This window comes from Pholis gunnellus (genome assembly GCF_910591455.1).
Source record: "Pholis gunnellus genome assembly, chromosome: 15".
In the NCBI taxonomy this organism is placed as follows: Eukaryota; Metazoa; Chordata; class Actinopteri; order Perciformes; family Pholidae; genus Pholis; species Pholis gunnellus.
The window spans coordinates 2,636,140-2,657,601 of NC_136542.1; the positions used below are offsets into that span (position 1 = coordinate 2,636,140).

At 43.7% G+C, this 21,462-nt stretch overlaps 1 protein-coding gene across 7 annotated transcripts; it reads left to right on the forward strand.

Annotated features, from left to right (window-relative positions):
- Positions 1 to 635: 635 nt before the first annotated feature.
- letm1 (leucine zipper-EF-hand containing transmembrane protein 1) lies at positions 636 to 21,014 on the forward strand. Of its 7 annotated transcripts, none has more exons than XM_079174332.1 (15): positions 636 to 926; positions 4,907 to 4,964; positions 5,326 to 5,806; positions 8,980 to 9,123; positions 9,623 to 9,760; positions 10,349 to 10,552; positions 10,652 to 10,771; positions 11,206 to 11,337; positions 11,735 to 11,893; positions 12,188 to 12,283; positions 12,897 to 12,929; positions 13,842 to 13,976; positions 14,077 to 14,270; positions 15,587 to 15,743; positions 15,935 to 21,014. In XM_079174332.1, exons 1-15 carry the CDS (start codon positions 842 to 844, stop codon positions 16,082 to 16,084), a joined length of 2,286 nt encoding a protein of 761 aa, XP_079030458.1. In that variant the 5' UTR covers positions 636 to 841; the 3' UTR covers positions 16,085 to 21,014. The 7 variants fall into 7 exon arrangements, with proteins under 7 accessions (XP_079030458.1, XP_079030460.1, XP_079030459.1 ...); XM_079174334.1 differs by having other exon boundaries at positions 15,605 to 15,743; XM_079174333.1 differs by having other exon boundaries at positions 636 to 920.
- Positions 21,015 to 21,462: the final 448 nt, after the last annotated feature.

Genomic DNA, 21,462 nt, shown 5'->3' on the forward strand with positions numbered 1-21,462 from the left:
TCTGACGTCCCTCCAGAACGTCTTGTTCGCTTCAAGGATCCTGGAGCGAGCAAGAAGGATTGTAGCCGACCCCTCTCACCCTGGACATAAACTGTACAAGTCCCTTCCATCTGGCAGGAGGCTGCGGTCCATCAGGACCAAGACCTCACAAGACCTCACGCCACATGGACAGTTTCTTCCCATCTGCAGTTGGGTTCATCAACAAAGCCCGGGACCCCCACTGACTCAGTCATCCCCAGGACAATTTCCCACCGGTACACTCCCCTGCACTGTTTCTATATTTAAATACACCTGACACTTTCTACATTACACTCACATTACACTGGTTTAAAGTACTGTTATCTGTTTGTCTGTGCACTATATTTTATTGTAAATTCTAATATATTTCTATTTTCTGCACTGTGTTGATTGTTTAATGCTATGCACCATCCACCATGTCAAATTCCTTTGCATGTGTAACATACTCTGGCAAATAAACGGTTCTGATTCTGATTGGGGAAACACGGGGCTTTTATTTTCTAAGCATACCGGAAGTGTCTCCCCGCCACACGATGCTTAAACAAAAACACACACAACACCAGTTTGACGTCACGTGGCAACCTGGTCCGGTTAGTTGTCATCTACGTAGAAGGGAAGGGCATGACATGGAGCTACATTATCCTAACTTCAGTTATACATGCGTCGTAGCTTCTTAAAAGTACAGAAGGACATATATCTTTTTGGGGGTATTTCTATGTACCACGTTTAGCAGCTGATTTTGCTTCGACATCTTGGAACAAAACAGTGTAACTTACTTGTAAATAGCGTTAACTGTTCAAAGGTAGTTCAAACAGAAAGCCTCATGGCGTTAATCCTGTTTACGAGGTCTCGAGCACCTTTAATGAAAACCTCCAGGTCGCTAAAGAACGAATTCAGGAAAGGTAAAGGTGAGTGTTTCTATGTTCGTGTGTTACTTTCTAGTTAACTAATCAGCTGTTTATTAAGTCCGCGGAGCCTAGAATAAATAACTCTTAACGTTAATCACATTAGCATGAAGAGGATGTATTTAACGCTCCAGCACCGAGTCAGCTTGGGTGGAAGATGGAGGGTAACTGACGGTTGACAGGATATCTGAGCATCACATGTTTAAACCGCCTATATTTCATTATTCTACGCTACACATCGTTGTTTGTGCATTAAAGCTGTGTTGCGTGGACGGTTTAGCGTTATCGCCGCTTGGCTCGAGTGGCACCGCGCCTTGTTTCTGGTGAGGATTCAAAAGAAAGGGGAGAAACATGATTTTTGGAATCAGGTTATTTGAGGACACCGTCGCGCTCGCGCGCGCCCCCTCCTTCCTCTGCAGTCTAGTGATGCACGCTCGTCGTCGCTGTTGTTGTGGCAGGCAGGGTCTCTCCATCTGTTCATCCAGCATCCACAAGAGCCCCGCATCTAACGCAAGATGGCTTCATTATTGTTCTGTGTGGTGCTAATGTTTTGGCGACCATGGAGCACAGTTTGTTGTTGCTGATGTGAAATGTGAGCCACGGCCATGTTGAATGTTGCAGATGCAGGGAGCACAGTGGGGATGCTGGTGTTACAAACCGAGCTGTCAACTGTTTAAATGATGCAATAACATGTCAAAGGTTTAATTACACTTCTGTGTCACAGACTAAACACATGAATGTCAAACAGGGAATAGAGGCTTTGTTCATTATCTTATCATTTATCTGCTCAAAGTATTAATAAATAGTCTGTCTTTGTCTGACCAAAAGCCAAAATAACACAAAGTAGGCCTTTCATTGTATGACATGATGCAGAGGAAGCACTTCGTATTTGTGAAGCTCTATCCAAGAAAATGTTTTTGCGGGAAATCAAAATGAGAATTGACCAATTTTTGTAATATTTGTAGATATGATGTAGAATTGTCCGTACTGTTTATAGCATGATAGCTGTCCTTTCAATGTCTCCGGGTGGAAAATGTTATTAATCATTGTTGCTTTAATGCGGCACCTTCATTTGTCAGGTACTTTACACACTGACAGGTGTGGTTTATATCCATTAAGGGTCTCCCAATTACATTTTTAGAAAATTACAAAAACACTGCATTTCAATATTTTGATGTAAAACATTGGTGCTTTGGTAATAAAGGCGAAAAAATAACAAAAGAATATAAAAAAATAAAATGTAGCGTAGCTTGAGTGAGCTACTAGCCGCCACATCTGCAGGCGCTGCCGTCTTTTCAGTTCATTAGAATAAAAAGTTAAGACTAATATATTAGTAATCCACTTTAACGGACTAAAACACATTAATGTGATTCCTGTTCCCATCTTTTCAGAGGAATGCTCTTATTTGTGTGTGTCGCAGTGAGTCAGTGAGTGGAATTGAAGATATTAGAGGACAAGCCACAGAGGAAATAGTTTTATGTCTGCACGTCTGTAGTTGGTACATTAACGCTGCGCTTATAAATAGAAGAGAGGGTCAGTTTGTCAGTCTGCACCGGCCGGACTGAGCTCTTGGCTTTAGGCCCGGACTATCACACAAATTGAAGAAAGGTCAGTGCCTCTTATAACTCTACCTGAGACAGGATAATCTCAACCAATTCTGCTGACCCGAGCGCTATTATGTGATACAGTAGTATACTGTAGTATGGTGGACGACCAACGGGGCTTTTAGGTCCTGCATTGACTTGCTGAACATTGACCAGCATGCCGTCTTGGCCAAGCAGTCATCAAACAAAGGTTGCAAGGGCAGAAGTGGTAAAGATTACGGCATTACCCAACACAGCGCCAATAAACTACAGGAGAAACAATAACGGGTCAGACAAGACCCAGAGACATCATGTTTTATGGACACAGTGGAAGGCGATGCTTGATATTTGACAGCCATTAAAGCTACATACTCGGAGAGTCAGGCGTACGTCCAAACTCACCGCAGTCTGGACGTGAGCTTACCAACATACTGTCCAATAAACACGCTTGTTTTGAGTCCATGTCGCTTTAGCTTCCAAGCTATGGTTTGTTTTCAAGTGGCCACTGGGGAAGGTAACAAACCTCTAAAGAGTGCGGATGAAGCTCCTGCTGGCTCTGGATTTAGAGCACAGGATTGTGCTGTTTAGTGTTCTGTGTCGAATGGAAAGAAAGTTGTCCCATTGTAAGAACAGTCCTGTTCTTTTGCTGCTTTTCACAGCTGATGTGTTGAACTGGCTCCAGGCCGCACACTCACACACACAGTGCACGAGGAAGTGTTTAAGCAGGAAACGGCTGCAGGCTGCAGGTCACACATGAGTTAGTGGCTGCAGCAGGTAAAAGTCCTGCAGGACCTGACCCAGTTATGACCCTTCAAGGCCCCCAGACCTCGTGTAGTTTGATCAGCAACAAATGACCAATTCATGCACAATACTTTACAATTGCAATAGTGATGCTTAAAAAGTCAATAAAGATTGGTGCAGAATCTTAAATATTGTCATATAGTTTGGATCAGCAGGTTCAGCAGACAATACTTCATAAATACCAGATACAGTTGATCAACATTGAGCTCGATGACAAAGAATATGGTAGCGTTAGGACATATGTAAAATACTATGTTGCTACCGTGTTTATTATTCTATGTCTATTAAACCTACTTGGGTTTTCTATTGCAGCTTAAAGAACATCTTCTTGAGTTTGACTTTCCTCGAATGAGGTTTGAAGCATGAGTCATGATCTTTCTATTCCGTAATTATGCGGCTACGCAGCAAGACGTGACCACGTTACCGGACAAACGGAGACTTAAACCGTGCAGACGGGTGAAGTTAACAATTTAAGATAAGTTATATGTCGGGTTGTGTAAAGTAAAGACAGTCGCACACTCTTAGCCATGATGCAAAATATATTTAATCATTTACCAACATTTTGACATGGCAGACACACATATACAGTATATATGTGTGTGTGTGTGTGTAGGGCTGTACTGAATGCAATGTCTTTCAGATTCAAAGCTCCTATTCATGTTTTTAAATGTAGCTTCAAATATCTTTTGAGTAAAGTGAAAATCCTCCAAAGTATGGGCATTGTGATATCTAATAGTTGTGCAACCACAATTACAAAATTTCCCACCCAATGTGACACATGTTGGACTGAAAGAGCCCGAGAGGATCAGAGACAGAGGCCTGAGGTTGGACTGTACAGCTCAGGTGAATGCTGTAGGTTTACGGTAATCTACTGTATTTCCAGGATGTTCTCTCTGCGCTACAGTAGGCCGCCTTTCAGCCACAAAGGTGACACTGTTCCAGTAAACTCGGTGTCCTCTGGCCTACCGGCCACAGCCTGCCATGTTCAACCAGGCCTTTGCTGGATTCACTCCAGCCGGCCATGTGAGAGCCCGAAGGAGAGGCGTGGTTAGGCCATGTGCTCTGACGGGATTGGTCGGAAGTGTCTCACCACTCCGCCCTTCACTCGTCGTGTGTGTGTGTGTCGCGCTGACAGCGGCCTCTGGGGTGCGGGAGCCTCACGGTGGGCCTCACAGGGTGGCTGAACATCCAGATCAGTGTAAAGACAGAAGAAGAACACTGCATTTGTTTGGCAGAGATATATATGAAGTATAGCAACGAAAATGAAACCGCAAGAGAAAATGAATGAATCGTTCAGGCCGTATGCCAAGACATATACAGGTATTACATTAGTGGAGCCTGAGGCAAGATTGCCACTGATTCTTAGGAACACTATCAGGAGGCTTCACCTCATATCATGTTAATGCATAACCAGATAACAGCGCTGTGTGTCAGACCTGTCACAACGTGTGGAAAGCTGCTGAACTTGCTTATTTTCCCATCAACAGCAGTTGACGAAATCCCTATTTATGCTCTCTGTGTGTGTGTGTGTGTGTGTCCCATCTTGTCTATTGGCTGATCATCAGAACACAGCAGCTCATGTTGTGTTTTTCTTTTCAGGGAAAGTACAAGATGGAGCCTGTTTCAACTGCACAGCTCTAAGACTCTCCAGCCAAACGTAAGCCAATCACACGCGAGGCTTCTTCAGTCTCTGTGTTTCCTCCAAACATGTGAAAGTAACTTTTTTATTAAATGAAAACGTAAGACTTTTAAAAAAGCGTGTACAATATGAAATGTCTTGAATCAGTTTAGAGGTCTTTTAAAGAGTTGATGCTGCTTTATCTTCGATTCTCTGCCCATTTATCTCAAATCTAACCTCGAGGTAATCTTTATGATGTCTTGGTCTCTTGTGTTTCGTCACGGTTGCATGCGACACCTGGTACACCTTTACCTTTCCAAAGATCATCTTTTTGATTTCGGTGTTATTTTGAGTTTTCTTATGGCTGATATTGTATTTCAATGATTTATTTTTCCCTCAGACGACTTGGCAGTTTTGCCCAGGTGTCTTCACTCGGCCCCTCGGTCCCCTCATCGGACGGATACATGGGCTCCTGCCAGAGCCCGGACTCACAGCGCCTCTACTGTGCTTTCGTGTCGGGGGCCTCTTCTTCGGCGTACCCCGCAGTCACAGCGGGGACCCAGTGGACGCTAGCGCGACCGCGGGACGTCCCCGGTGTGAGGTGGATACACACCTCGAGGAGGAGGTGGGACGACTCCAAGGTGGAGAAGTCCCTGCGTTCGCTAAAGGACAATAAGAAGAAGCTAGAGGAAGGAGGGCCGGTGTACAGCCCCACGCTGGACGCAGCGCCTGTGAGACGGACGCTCCGACAGTGGGTGGTAGACGAGGTCAAGCACTACTACCACGGCTTCAGGCTGCTGTGGATCGATACCACCATCGCAGGAAGAATGCTGTGGACGGTGTTGAACGGACACCCGCTGTCCCGCCGCGAGAGGAGACAGGTGAGGTCTGCAGGGGAAGAAATATAGACATCCTGTCATCATGAAAGGCTTTCTCTGGAGAGCAAATGTGTTCAAATGATGGTTTTATTAAATGTATTTATTTAAAGGGCCATGCTTTGCTTGTAAAGCACTCCGATGCCACCACTACCCTGCCTCAGCACAACATCATTGTTACACATTTGGCTTGTGAGCAGCTCTATTGTAGCCCGACACTCAAAGCTGACATCCAGTATTCAAAGTCTTCAGAAAATAAATGTATAAAATGTGAGTTTATTTGGCTACAAAGGACTTTTTGGACCATATTCAGTGATACTAGCATAAGAGCAGCCCCAAAGCGTGTCTGTTCACTGAGTAGCATGCAGAGATCAGCGTAGTTTTCCACCATATCGCTTCCTTTTCTCTTTGCTACCAGTGATGATGCAGCTTTAACCCCCCCCCCCCCCCCGTGAACAACGTCTGTGTAAACATAGCAGCCGTGACTCGGCACAGCAGGGTGGATGCTGATTTTTTTTTTGGGCTTTGGACATGCAGCTTTAGCCTTTTAGTACCGCATCATGCATGTTGTCATCAAGTGCATACGGGAGACTCTTAGCGGGGTTTTGTCTGCAACTGAGTCTGCTGGAAAGATTTAAAAGACATTTCACGGAGCTAATGGTAGCGTAATAAGCCAGCTAGCTGCAGCTGACAAATCTTTTTGTCGTGTCAAATTACTGGTACATTTTGACCCCATCTGGTAAGAATACAGACTGCTCTGTTAGTCATTCAACGGTCTGTCCAATTACAGAAAATTGTATTTGAACATAAACAGAAGTATTTAAACCGTGTGTCCAGTCAGTGTTTCCAGTAAATGGAAGTGAGTTTTTTCCCCAGTGTGACTCAGAGTGTACAGAGTAACCAGCATGAGTTTAGACACCAGAGATGACTCTGCCTGGTTTAAGTCTGACAGCTCAGACATCTTGTTCTGTTAGGTTTAATCCACAGCTTCTCAAACCTAATGGGATCAATCAGAGAAATTGGCTGCACGCTGAGCGTTCACTCGTCGTCGGGCGCTCAGCGGATCGTGTTGCCTGAGTGAAGCTCTTCAGGAAGAAGCTTCATGTGAAGAATCTTTGATTCCATAACTCCTCAGCTAAAGGGAAAGATCTCCACCTCTCTATGTTGATGGTAGATGTAGTCGATGGAAGCAATAAATGCCTCAGTGATTGACCCAGAAAGCTGAGATCACAGCTGCAAAATGCAAGAGCATTCGGCCGGTGGGAACCCCAATGCATCTTGGTACATGTAGGCACTGCCGGCACAGCTCCATGAGCAGGAAAACTCTGCTTTCCCCGTCGATATTGAGCTCTGCAGCAGTCTGGTGCAGGTTCTGGCACTGAAGTCATTGCAGGGCAGATGCGCCGGTCAGCTCGGGACACACTCACTGCTCACAAGTCTCTCAGCGGTGCAGGACGGTACAGACTCAGTGGACACAATCAGCATTGCTGCTGCCACACTGCTTTTGCTATTCAACCAGATAAAGTGAGTTAAAACACAAAATAAACAGAATTCACTCAGCAGCCTCGCTGTAAATGCTTCGATGTAAATTCTTGAACGTGAACACAGGACAGCTGCTCCAATGGTCTGAAGGTGTTACACATGCAGACATCAGTGCAGAGGAATGTTTACTATGTAGCTTCACTCGTCTCACTGCCGTGTGATGACAGCGGGGCCTCTCATCATGCCTTGCAAAAGGATGTTGCAACAGTACAAAGAAGAGCTTTTTCAGTCACTGTTGTTCTTCTTTTAGAAGATCACAATAACAGCTCAAAGATGAACATTTATTATTGGTAATAATTGAGGAAGATTAATGAGAAAATGACTCAACATTTACCTTTTATCTGAATTACTTCTAGTCAGATTGAGAATTTGAATCCCCTTTATCTGACAGATAAATAATAATGATCTCAGTTTAATACCATCTTAAATGCAATAGTGCATAAGTACACGCAGTTACTTTACAATATCGGTATATTTCACAATTTGGAAATGAATGCAAAATCACATAACGTAATCAGTAACGGCATTACAGTCGATAAAACTCCACAAAACATGTAAAACAAAAGCTTTAAACCCCCCCACAGTCTACGCATTCAACATGTTCCAGCTCTGTGTGATTGAGTTAAAGTCACAGTAGGAAGTGTTAATAGCCCCCCCCCCCCCCCCCCCCCCCCCCCCCCCCCACCACCATCCCATCGGCACCTTTTCAAATGCAGCTGACTCCCTCACAGTCCATCTACGCCCCATTCATCTAACCTGCACTGCATTTGCCTCCTTAATCTCCTCCTTTCATATTCACATACGATTCTCAGGCCTCCGTTTTAAGGCTTCTTCTATTTTAATCTGTCCCCCCCCCCCCCCCCGCCTCCTCCTCCTCCCTCCTTTCATGTGGAATTCTGGGAGATGATATACATGTCAATGGGGCTGCGGACAAAGGCCTTTTCACTCGTGCTGGCCTAAATCCTTCACCCTACTGGTCCTGTGACATGCAGGTGGAAAAGGGTGGAGAAAAGGAGGACTCGTGTTCCGGCCTTCTCCCCTCGGGGACGTTTCTGTAGATGGCTGGCTGGGATTGTGCCGCTGGACGGCGGGTTCACAAAGCCGCGGCCGGACAGCTGTACAATGAAGCGGACCAGTGTTCGCCCGGCCGCCTCTGTACTCTGAGGATTGTTCAGGTTCATGCAGAACAGACGTGCTTCCCCGTTTTGGCCTTAAGAGGACAGTTTCTGAGCCTTGTGAGGCAGAATGTTCACTTTGGTCCACGGCTCCACGCCGAACAACGACACCAGTGAATTAGGAGGTTTCTGTTGCCGTGGAGATGTATGGGGACGGGGTTAGAAGTGCTGACTGTTGAAACCAGAGGGATTGAGCCGGGGCGATTGTACCGAGAGACAAAGGAAGATGAGGTAAACATTTTCACACGCTGGCTTTTTCCTCTCGCTGCTGCTCTCTGCTGGAGGCAGAGACGAACGTCGGCCTGGTGGGAAATAAACTGGTGAAATAAACAGTACATGCAGACCAACGGCACCAGTTTATCAATACTAACCACGGGCGTTCAGGATATCACGAGTTCTTTACAAGTCCTCATTTTTAAGGAGAACGTTCTAATTCCATTTTTGAAATTTTTTTCTCCCCAGTTCCTCAGAACGTGTGCCGACGTCTTCAGACTTCTTCCCTTCCTGGTGTTCATCATCGTCCCCTTCATGGAGTTCCTGCTCCCCGTGGCTCTGAAACTCTTCCCCAACATGCTGCCGTCCACCTTCGAGACCAAGTCAAAGAAGGTAAAATACAGCCGGGCTGCATGATGCAGTCAAGATGCACGAAGTCAATGCCGGGGGTTAGTTTTGCAAATTTTTGGAGCAATTTATTTAAAGTTGTAGCCCAGTTTTAGGTCCACGTTGGTTTGAGGCACAGCAGCTCAAATAAGGCTGCAACTATCGATCATCATCATCCATTAATCTGCTCGATTAATGGATCAAGGGGATTTATTTAAATTGCTTGTTTTATTTAGTCCAAAGATCTTCAGTTTACTATCATTTAAGACAAAGAAAAGAATCTAATCCTCATATTTGAGAAGCTGGAACCAGTATTCGGTATTCTTGCAGACTATGATGATAAATTACCAATTTATACAGACGCATTGACCTCACATATGTTGTAAATCAATACTGCAATACGACTATTAATAGTAGATTCTATTTGACCACATAGTTAACAACACTCTCTGTAATAGTTATCATGAAGAGTTATTCGTTGTATTTGTAACTTGCTGTTTCTTAGGAGGAGAGGTTGAAAACGGAGCTGAGGGTCAAACTGGAGATGGCCAAGTTCTTGCAGGACACCATCGAGGAGATCGCTCTGCGCAACAAGGCGGCTCAGGGGAACGTGACGGAGGAGTTCTCCACCTTCTTCCAGAAGGTGGGTGTCTGCGCTGGCTGAGGCAGGGCCTCCTGCAGGGAGTGAAGACGGGCTCAGTGTAGCCCGTCTTCGCCCTCTGGTGGAGGAAACAACGAAGTGTTTATTCTATGAAAGTCAAATAGGTCATAAATGTAAAAACGGGACAGTTCAGCATTCTGATAAGTTTATTTTAAACAGTTATAAAAAAAGCTGCATGATAAGATAAGACTTAAATGTATCTTACTCTTATTGCTTTTCTGTTGTTAATGTAACTCCTTTTACACTTTATATTTGTTAGACTTCTGTGTTTTCTTTTAAACATTTTTATGTTTTCCTTCGGGATTAATAAAGTTCTGTCTTATCTTATTTATCCTCAAAGAAATGTTTGTGCAACAGTTGCATTGCAAACTAGGAAAGAGCGCAAATATATATATATATATATATATATATATATATATATATATATATATATATATATATATATATATATAATGCCGTTGTAGTCTGGACTCATAGTTTAGGTTTTTTAAAAACAAGTATTTTTTAATTAAAAGCATGACTTCGCTCATCCAGAATGAGTTACAAGTCATCACTTTATCACCTTTGTAGATCCGGGACTCCGGGGAACGTCCCAGTAACGAGCAGATCATGAGATTCTCCAAGCTGTTCGAGGACGAGCTGACTCTGGACAACCTGACCCGACCTCAGCTGGTGGCGCTCTGCCGCCTCCTGGAGCTCCAGTCCATCGGGACCAACAACTTCCTCCGCTTCCAGCTCATCATGAAGCTGAGGACCATCCGGGCGGACGACAAGGTACGAGGCATTTTACTTTCATTTGAAATGTTTGACGCCATTTAAGATGGAGGCTGGTTGGTCACTGGAAGCTCTTGTGTGCGCTCTCGTTGGTTCCAGCTGATAGCGGAGGAAGGCGTGGAGAGTCTGAGCGTGAACGAGGTGCAGGCAGCCTGTCGCGCCCGAGGGATGAGGTCTCTGGGAGTCACAGAAGACCGACTGAGAGAGCAACTCATCCAGGTACCAACAGCAGACAGCGATGGAGGATACTTTCAGGGTTTAACTCTTTTGCCTCAGTTACAGAACTTCATTGTTAAAGTCTTACCGCCTTAAGATGTCTCATTATTGCCCCATTATTTTTTTATTTCTTTGGTGTGTTACTTTAATCTTCACTGTTAAATGTCATGAAGTTTGACTGACTAGACGTGATTAATCCTGCAGAGTTTAACGATTGCATCGTAAAGTGCACATGTAAAATCTAATCTAATCTATTTGTGGTCTGAGAGGAACCTGAAGCTAACACAATATTACTCCTTTCCCTGATTCTCTCGTTCACAGAGGTTATACAGACTCAAACAATAAGGTTATGGAAGTTGAAGGAGATTTGAAATGGTCTTATTGTTCTTGTTTGATCCCGTATTTGTCGTAACCTCTGTCGTGTTGGGCTCTTGTAGTGGCTCGAGCTTCATCTGAAGCAGCAGATCCCCACGTCCCTGCTGCTGCTGTCTCGAGCCATGTTCCTCCCCGACACCCTGTCCCCCGCCGACCAGCTGAAGACCACACTGCAGACGCTGCCCGAGATGGTGGTAAGTTAAAGGCACAGTCTGGATGTTTTTGAAGTGGGGGTTGTATTCATCATACAGTAGACGGTGGTCGCCCGAGCCCCCAGTTTGGACAAACAGACAGGAGTACCAGCACGAGAGCGTGGACGTATTTTAGACACCTTAAAAAAATATTTTTAATATTTGTACTGCTTCACCTTGCAGTCAGACAGGACACCGGAGCTGTTGCATCCATCTATGTTGTCTCTTCAAAGCCACAAGACTCCATCGACAAAAACAGTCTTTGATGAGGTCGTAGATAACGGCTTCAGTAAAGCGGTGTATCTCAGCCGCGGGCATTTAAGGTTTCGTTTGTGCTTATGTTTTGAAATGTATATAACTATATCTTTTAGTATTCTGCTCTATCCTCCTCTTTTCCCAGACGAAGGAGGCCCAGTTGATGGTGGCGGAGATGGCGCTCTCCAAAGTGGACAACAAGGCCAAGCTGGAGACCACGCTGCGGGAGCAGGCGGTCATACGCCAGGACAACAAGGACCGGGAGATGGAGAGGCTGGCGGACGCTGCAGAGAAGGCTGCCAGGGTAACAATACAATGAAGCTTAGTTTTTAAGACAATATTTGAGTTACTTTGACAAGTTACGAGTTACAATTTGATGAAATAATAGTGATAAAACCAACGTTTTAAAGCTTGTGTTGGTACGATTCACAGCCTGCTGAACCTGTTTCCACGCCAGCTCATGACGTGTTTTTAATTGTGAAAACTTCAGCTAAATGCATGAGGCGCCATGTCTATGTTATCCTACGGATTATAAGCCGGACTTCTTCCACTTTCATGACTTTCTTTAATCCGTTGCCTCCGTCTCTGTCCTCTACAGGATGAGCTGGAGTTTGAAGCCGAGCTGGCTAAAGCCGACACGGCTGCTCGTTCAGAGACGCTGAGGGATACGGCACCGGTCATAGAGGCAATCAAGGTAACGTCTCCACACCTGTGAGATCAGTAGATCTGTGTTAAAGTCTCAACGAGTAGGGTTTTGTCGGTTGTGTAAGCACGACATTCAAAGTTGGCCTCTCCTCCCCGGCTCAGCGGGGGTTAGGCTGCTCGCCAGCGGATGAAAGCCAACCTGAGATCCCCTCATGTTTTGTAATGAGCTTTGGCCTCTCGGCTTTTTGCCTCTCTATATTTGGACTTTCCTGGCGCTGTGTTTGCCATTTTTGAAGCTTTCTATTGCACGAGTGCCTCTTACGATCTGGCACCTTCTCTATAATCAGATTTTAAGGAGAATCCTGCTCCTTGTGCCTTTTTTAAATGCTGCTTACAAATTAATTGACATTTTGTTGCAATTTGTACATTAATGTTTCTGGCAAACTTCTAAAGAAAAACAAACAAACTATGTCCTCTTTACAGCTGCACTAAGCATCAGAGATGTGTTTTTACATCAAATGAACTCGACTCTTTCTTTAGTGGAACCTCTAACCTTCGACCAGCACAAAACATTCATGTTTGCTATTTTGTTTCTTGTTTCTTGATTCATTTGTCACTCACTTGTTGCCACTTTTTCATTTGATCACTTCTGCACGACGCAGTTTGAACAGTGGCAGAGATTCCTGCGCTTACAGGTTAGGTTTAACGATGTCTTTCCTCACATCTCTACCAGTTCATCCCTGCACGCACACTATATCTTCCTCTGAGCGGACCCACCCAGATGAGGGGCAAACAGCACTTGCATATAATTCTGGCATTTAAAAAAAAAAACCTTTTTGCAGACTGCTATTTGATCAAAAGTTCAGTAGGAGTGAAATACTCTGAATTACACAAGTAACTCTTAAATGTGAGGTTTAACTGGCTCGATGAGATGAATGTTGACAGACGTGAGGGCAAACCACAAATGCTCAAATTCAGCTTTGTGTGTTCTTAAGCGGGACGAACACTTAGCAGCATTTCCTCGCTTATTAAATTAAAGAAACCCCCTCTCATCTGTTGCTCTGACTAGCTTGAAGAAATGCTAAATATGATTTGCAAATTCTGTTTGGACCACATCTATCAGGACTCCTCCTCCTCCTCCTCCTCCTCCTCTTTTCCTTCTCCATCCTCCTCGGCGATGTCACTGAGAAGAGTTGAACCTTTCCCCCTCTGTAACCAGCAGCTTCTGTAGCTCCACAGAGTTCTCTTCATCGTGTGGTCATGTGCTTTGGGGTTATGGAGGGTATCCCAGTGTCCTCTAGAGCTTCCCCTCTTTTACCCTTGTGTGTGTTTAGGTTGGTCTCTTATTTGGGTTTGTATTAAATGCACATGTGGTACTTGTTCGGTGGATGGACTTTTTGACCCTACTTTGTATCCATTTTGGAGGGAAAATATGAGCACAAGTTTATCATTCGGTTTCTAAAAAGTAGTCTGTAAAGCAGTTTTCATTGAGTCTGCTTCTAAGAACATACTGTATGTTTTAAATGACATTTTCCTAGAAGTTTTAATCCAAGTAATGGATGTTGTTTCTGACATTTAGGAGCTTTAACCGTGTGTTTGTGTTCCAGGGTGAGGAGATCACCAAAGAGGAGATTGACCTGTTGAGTGATGCGTGCTCGAAGCTGAAGGACCAGAAGAGGCTGCTGACTCTGGAGAAAGAAGAGCTCGAAGAACTGAAGGACGATGTCCAGGAATACAACGAGGTGCCCGAGCTGTAGTTGTTACACAGAGACGAGATTTATTGCCATTCAAATCAAATGTTCTAGAGGTTTAAAAGAGTATTCTGTCTTTTTTTGCTTGCAGGATCTGGAGGAGATAAAGAAGGAGCTCTCCAAGACCGGGCAAGAAAAGGCGCTCGAGGAGTCCAAGGCGAGCCAGCGTCTGTCCAAGAGAGTGAACCGCATGATCGGTCGCATCGGCAAGATCATCGGGGAGCTGGAGAAGGACAAGATCATCCTGGACGGCCAGGTGGACAGCGGGGCCACCCCGCCTGTCGGGTAAGAACTGAATGTGCTGTTTCAAACGCCACAGTGTGTCTGTAGTGGCTCACAAGAGTCAATGAAGTCTACCGAGCTCTAACTAATGTTTACAGCTAATATGTTTAAAATATTCAATACTTTGTTCTTGTTTTTTTGAGCAGTGATCTGTTTTTTTATACTGGAACTGTCATTACCATCATCCTCTTCCTCACTGTCATCCTCATCTTCATCACTTTCACTGTAAAATGCTGGTGGAGATGAAAACAAGGGACAACAAAACAAAACACATGCTGTCAGTTATTACGCCAGTTTTTAGTTTACAAATGAAAAAACAAATTTTGATTCACTTAAAATGTTACAGATTATTCTTTACTAAACATTATGATGCCAAAAGGTAAGCGGAACTGTGGTGAACCGGCATCTGCTTGCTTGCTAAATGCTAACAATGCATTGTGGTTTTTCAAGCGTCAGCTGCTGAACATTGTGCTCAAAACAAAAATCAACCAGCTTCCATTTTTGCTCCCAACACCCAAAGGTGCTCCCCGATGGTTTGCTGTGCTGCCACTTTAATAAACTGTTAACGCTCCCGGATAAATGAAATCAGTTTGAATACAAAAGATCGAACTCAAACTGCTTGATTTGAACGATTTAAGAAAGTCCAAACTTGTTTAGTTTTTGTGAGGGATGTGAATATTAGAAGTCTGATTTAATAACTGAAATAAGAATTGGCTCAATTGATTCTGTTTGCTGCCATTTCTGAGCATAAAACGATATTTACCTGCTTTAAAAACAAATCATTTAAACCATCTATTCATTAAGGATGCACCGGTCCGATTCAACAGCAGTGATGAGTCGATGAGCTGCGTTCCTCACTGTGTGGAAGGCTGGGATCCTTCCTTTCATGGGTCAACTGCCTCACTCACTGCTGTTCACATAATGTGAAAAATGAATACATAGTAAGTAAGTTGTACACCAGCAACTTACAATTACAGTTCAAGTGTAAACTGTGTTGTGAAGCAACAAATAGTTTTTTTAAGAAAGAAACTTTTTTTAAGATTCTAGTGAATCATTCATAAAGTATAAACACACAGACTTGAATGGATCGGCCCATTATTGGTATCGGTGCATCCCCACTAATCATTTTGAGGAGCATGAATTCACTTTTAGCTTTGACCGAAATTCTATTCTGCAGCGTTTGTAACTGAAGCTTTAAAACAGAAATCGGTTTGGTTGGTGTGATCCGGGGACCTTGAAATGCAGCATGTTGGCCTCGACACTTCTCCACCGCATTTTTCGCTGCGCTTGGTTACACACACACCGTTTCCTGTATGCAGTCTGTTCTACACCTTCAGGGAGAACCTCATCAGCATCGGCGAGCTGATCGACGTCATGCGGCAGATCCAGAACATTCCAGAGCACAAGCTGCAGAGCATCGCCGAGGCGCTCGACGACAACAAGGACGGGAAGATCGACATCGACGACGTCATCAAAGTACGTGGACAGGAAGTGACTCGTGGTGTAGTTTTTCGGAGGTTTTCCGGGACGTCTGCAGCTTCACAGCTTCATTTAACACGGCGTCTGAGATCATGTCGGTCAAATCAGCAGATTCTAGCCGAGCCGTTTAAGATTTGAAACCACGTTCTGAAAGGCTTCGATTAATTCCTTCTGTCCTGCGTTCTCAGGTGGTGGAACTGATCGACAAGGAGGATATCGACATCTCCACCACGCAGGTGGCCGACATCATGGTGATGCTGCAGAAGGAGGAGAAGCTGATCGAGAAGGAGAAGGCCAAAGAGAAGGCTGAGAAGGAACAGGCCGCCACAATCAACTAACAAGAGACACTAGTAAACAACAACAACAACAACAACAACAACAACAACAACAGACCCCTGAGACGTTTGTGACTGCGGTCACAGAGGCTCTGGATGGTCCTGGACATCTGGACAGAGAGCGAGGTAACATCTTCTCAAAATGCCATTCCAACATCAATTTGAGCCCCAAAAAATGTATTGTTATAAAATAAAATAAAAAGGCACATTGCCTTTTAAAAAACGCACAAAATCAACAGGAAACCTAAATTGCCATAATGTTAAACTCTTCTGGACTGTTTGGTGTTCGACATGCTGATATTTGGTTTTGTGTAATTTTACTCAATATTCTATTGACGGAGGGAACAAAATGACGTGAAGCAGTGGCTGTTCTCCCAACTTAAGAGATGGCAAATTAATCAGAAATAAATATATATGAATAAATAAATATATATATATATTAGGATATTTATTGTTTCCAGCTTGAGGTGAACCGTCTTGCCTTTCATTTCATTCATGTCGTCATCTCAGAGGAATGAGAAATCATTTCTGGACTTTGCACAGTGAAAATCATCGTCATCACCATCAGCTCATCAACTCCGTTTATTCTCCCTTTGTTGGTTTAGTCTCTTCATCGTCCTCCCTCGGTGTAAAGTAACCGGTTATTGTTTCTTCATTGGACTTGGACAGCGTAGCTTATTGCTGGCTAAAGGAGGATAGAATGGTGGCTGCAACCAAATATATATTTACACACAACATAGAAGTTCTTTCACAAACATCTAATGATGTGAGTTTATTCTAACTATTAAATAAAAATCATTGTTATCACTAAAACATAAATAAATGGAGGATTCGTGCTGTAGAAGCGTTTGTCCATAAAGCAAAGGACTGGAGTTAGCAACATTTAGATCAATATTAAAAGTAACTACTGTAATTTCTTTTCATTTTGTTCTTATAACATAATTGTCTTTTGTGTCATTGTAGCACATATCTTCAGATATATTCCTGTTGTGTTCATTAGATCTCTGTAATATGCCAAAGTTGCACTGTGGCACATTTAATAACTTCTGATTATTCCTCAAAGAGACAGAGAGAGAGACAGACAGACAGACAGACAGAGAGACAGACAGACAGACAGACAGAGAGACAGACAGACAGACAGAGAGACAGACAGACAGACAGACAGAGAGACAGACAGACAGAGAGACAGACAGACAGAGAGACAGACAGACAGACAGACAGACAGACAGAGAGACAGACAGACAGACAGACAGACAGAGAGACAGAGAGACAGACAGGATCATAATCAGTATTTGGGCACCAAAGCCGCCCACCAATCAAATATCAGCCAGTTGTTGTCAGTTGGATCTTTTTTACTAGACTCTGTCTCAGAAAGTGTTTCTCAGATGCTCGGAGGCTGAAAGTGGCTTTTTGGGAACGTTGAGTAGTTTATTGTGTGCACACGAGTCGTGTGATAACCTGTTTTGTAATCCTGACCTCCATAGTGTTTATGCAAAGTGGCCTTCCCGTGATACAGATATATGATGGACTATATACGGTTGTGTATTTATTTTTGAGTGTTCTAAGCTCTGCTGTTCTTTTCACTGAGGATTTACTTTGATGTCACTTAGTTTTGGATGAATTCAGTTGTGGATCCGGTGGTTCGAGTCCTCGGTTTGTTTGTTGTGATTTGCACTGTAGCGATGGACGTGTGTGGGCTGTAAACAGAGACGGAAGTGATGATTTCAGATAATATTCCAGTCAAATACTGAGCTTTACATTCATCTCGCTGCCTGTTGGCGTCTACTCGACTGTGTTCCCACTGCAAGCAGCTCGGCGACAACATATTCCAGTTAGGGCCGCAACGGATGTTTATTTAGATCATATTTGATTTGTTTAAATCGTTCAATATATAAAATACAAGAGAGGAAAGTGAGCATCTCAGGAGCCTGTGAATGGGCCAAGAATGTGATGTAACGGTTATCCTGCCGAAATAATCCCAAAATCACGTAACCTTATATTTAGTGAAACAAATGTTTTTATACTCTTAAATAAGGTAATCATAAATCATAACCTCTTCACCATGAATAAAGGATAAATAGATGAGTCTGTTCTTTCTTGTACTTCTTTTTCTTTTTTAATCAGGATCTCCTTTTAATTTCTCTTTCTTCATCGCGAGCTAGAACGCTTTTTCAAGCCGATGTTCCCGTTGATAATCCCCCACGATCAACTTATTTTTAAGTGATTTGTTTGTTGACATTTGTAATGTTTAAGTAACGTGATGATTAAATTACGACTTAATGATGTCGTTTATATGAAAATAATCAAATTCATTTTTTACAGCTTTATTGGCCGCTGGTGCTGGTGGCGATAGGCTTCACGTTTATCTGTTGTTTTTGAACGCAATTAAAATGTTAAGATACTCAAGAAAAACAACCCAAATCTGATCAGATGTTGTTTTTTTGTTATGGATTGCTTGTTGCTCATCTTTGCAGGAAGTAAACGCTCTCCTGCTGAGTTGTTGGTCACGTTGCCTGCAGTGTGAACCCAGAAGTAAAGGGTCGATCCGCCGGTCGGGCAGCGTGTGGTGATTTCTCCAGGGTAACCAGAGAGGCGCTCAGGTGTAAACGTTAGAAGACGAAGTGGTGCTTGAGATAACGCCGCTCCAGTTTAATAATCCGTTCCCGGAATCCGCCGCCCCGGATGATTTAAGAGCTCGTTCGTCTCCCCTTCATGGCACCGTCCCAGTCCAGGAACCAGCGCCGCCTGCTCCGCGTCGCCTGGGACCAGTCAGACTTGATGGGCGCTGGGTAAACACTCGCCCCCTACATGGGCCAAAGCCAGCTCCACTGGAGGGTTGTGTTTAGGTTCCAGACGATCCGGTGGGACGTGGCACGCTCTCCGGCCGCATAAATCAACAGTCGGTGTAAACACGTCACGGCAGCGTTGTGACAACGTCTCGATTACACTCGGCAGGAGAGAGAGCGGTGCGACGGGTCGGCCGCAGGGCAGCGCTGTGTACGTTAGCAGCGCTGCCACTGTTTCTAGGCACGACGGGGTCAGAGGTCAGGGAGGGGGGGGGTGACGTATGCCAGAGTATGTGAGGCTGATAGAGATTAAAAGTGGTGTCAGTGCCGGTACAGAAGGGTTGTTGACGCAGAACGCTTCACGGGAAAGAAGAAGCATCGATCTGTTAATTCAGTCTGTAAAATGTGAGAAAACTGTTAAAAAGGCCGATTAAAAATCTGTCAGAACCCAAACAGACGTCTTTAAAACCTTCGTGTTATCCAAAGAACTAAAGAAGTTTAGTTTACAATTAAAATATAAAAGACTAAAACATTTGATCGCTGCCATACAGTCAGTCAGTGATATGTAGATTATGACGTATAGAAACCTTCACATGCATTCAAGAAATCCTGGAAAAAACCTTTTGAAATGGAGAACATGAAGGAATCCAGACGTCGCATGCTAATCACTGAATACGGACTTAAAACTAAGAGAATGTGTTTTGCTTATTTACAAAAAAACAAACAAACAAAGACTCGTGCTCGGTAGTTTTTGATTGTGTCGTCTTCGGCTGCAGTGTTTAAAACAAGTCTTCCTAAGAGAGGAGGGAAGGAGGGAAGGAGGCAGCAGAAGCAGTTAGTCAGCGAGCGGCTTGAGGCTCGTTGGGTGAAGGAATGACTTGGACTCGGACTTGTCCTCTGCTGAGTATTGACACTGTGTAAAATGCACTATTCGTTTTTTGATACAGTAGGTGTGTGTTGACAGAAGAAGCGTGTCGTGATCTACGATACTAAACCGTCCTTAAAGATTCCTGCGGAGTGCGAGGAGACAAAGTAGTTTATCTCGTGTAGTAGAAGAACAAATATTTAAAGCAATAAGTCATTTCATGCATCGTTTGTTTGATTTGTCAAAAGCATTTTGTAACATAGAAAAGAGATGTTTTCATGCTGCCAGCTCAACAGAATGGATTCAGCTTCTCTTCCTGACATCAGGCTCATTTTCCTTTAATGTGGGAGTCGATGCACTTGTAGTTGTTTATTGTAAGGGACTCTTTTAGGACAGATGTTCCCACCTTTTCCACTCTTTTTGCACTCATCACGAAAAGAATGCTACTTTATTTTGTAGGATATATGAATATGAGTTTTCTCTTGAGGTAGAAGAGGAGAGGACTGTGTAGTTGCAGAGGAACAGGGCAGCTGGAGATGTCAACATGACGAGGAGTCTAAAGGAGCAGCTCAGACCTCTGTCAGGTCTGGAAACTGACAATAAAACGGGTGTAGACGACAGCATTTAACTGCATTTCAAATATTAGCGCAGCCACCATCTTTAAATGCAGGAAGCTTGTTTTTCTAAAGTGTGTTGAGGCAGAAGCTCGGCTTCTCTCTGTCATTCTCCGGGATGTGCAAAGACTTTAGAGGAAAGACAAAATGCACTTCACCTTCTGTCTGAACACACAGAGTCATTTGAAAGCCTCGTGTTGGGCGTCACTATTAGTTTACACGATGTTAAACCCGAAACAAAGTTTTCAAATGAACTCCAGAAAGAACAAAGAGGAATCCAGTGCTGCTTAAAAACAAAGAAGAAACGTCAGAGACAGAAATCCGGATAAATCTCAGTTTAAAGGTGAAACATGTTGCAGTATAATCTATTATGTTTATGCAAATAAAAGAATGATTAGCCATTGGATCAATAGAAGATATAGCCTACTGCAGTTTTTGCTTTGAGATAATTATGTTATTTATTTATTTAATCCAATTTTCCCAAAAGTTTTTTTTTGTTTTCCAAAAGATCTTTAAGAAATGACCGGATTGGACTTGATTCTAGTTTAACTTGACCCTCGAATGTATGAGGAGCATCAGTTTTATTTTTTTAATAACACGTTCATGTAAAGAAACATCTTTTACAAAATGAAGTCATGAGTGTTGAATAAATTATGGATGATCCTGGATTCTTTTCTTTTTTTTTGTCCTGTTTTACATCTCATCTTATCCATCGCTCATCTGGCGTCACTCATCACTTCCACACAGCCTTTGAGTGTGTGTGTGTGTGTGTGTGTGTGTGTGTGTGTGTGTGTGTGTGTGTGTGTGTGTGTGTGTGTGTGTGTGTGTGTGTGTGTGTGTGTGTGTGTGTGTGTGTGTGTGTGTGGTCTCTGAAGCCTTCCATGCAGTCATTCCTCATCCCGACCCTTCATCCCTGAGTCCTCACCACACTCCTCCTCCTCACAGAGCCGCTGGAATGTAACCAGACTTATTTTTCCAGCGTCAGTTTTAACGTCTTGTGTGCAGCCGGTCATTTTAAAAGACTAAAGCAGGAAACACAAACCCCCCAAAAAGGATCTGTTTTTTCACCCGTTATGTGGACGGATCTTCCCGAAGCCTACGGCAGTAACTGTGGGC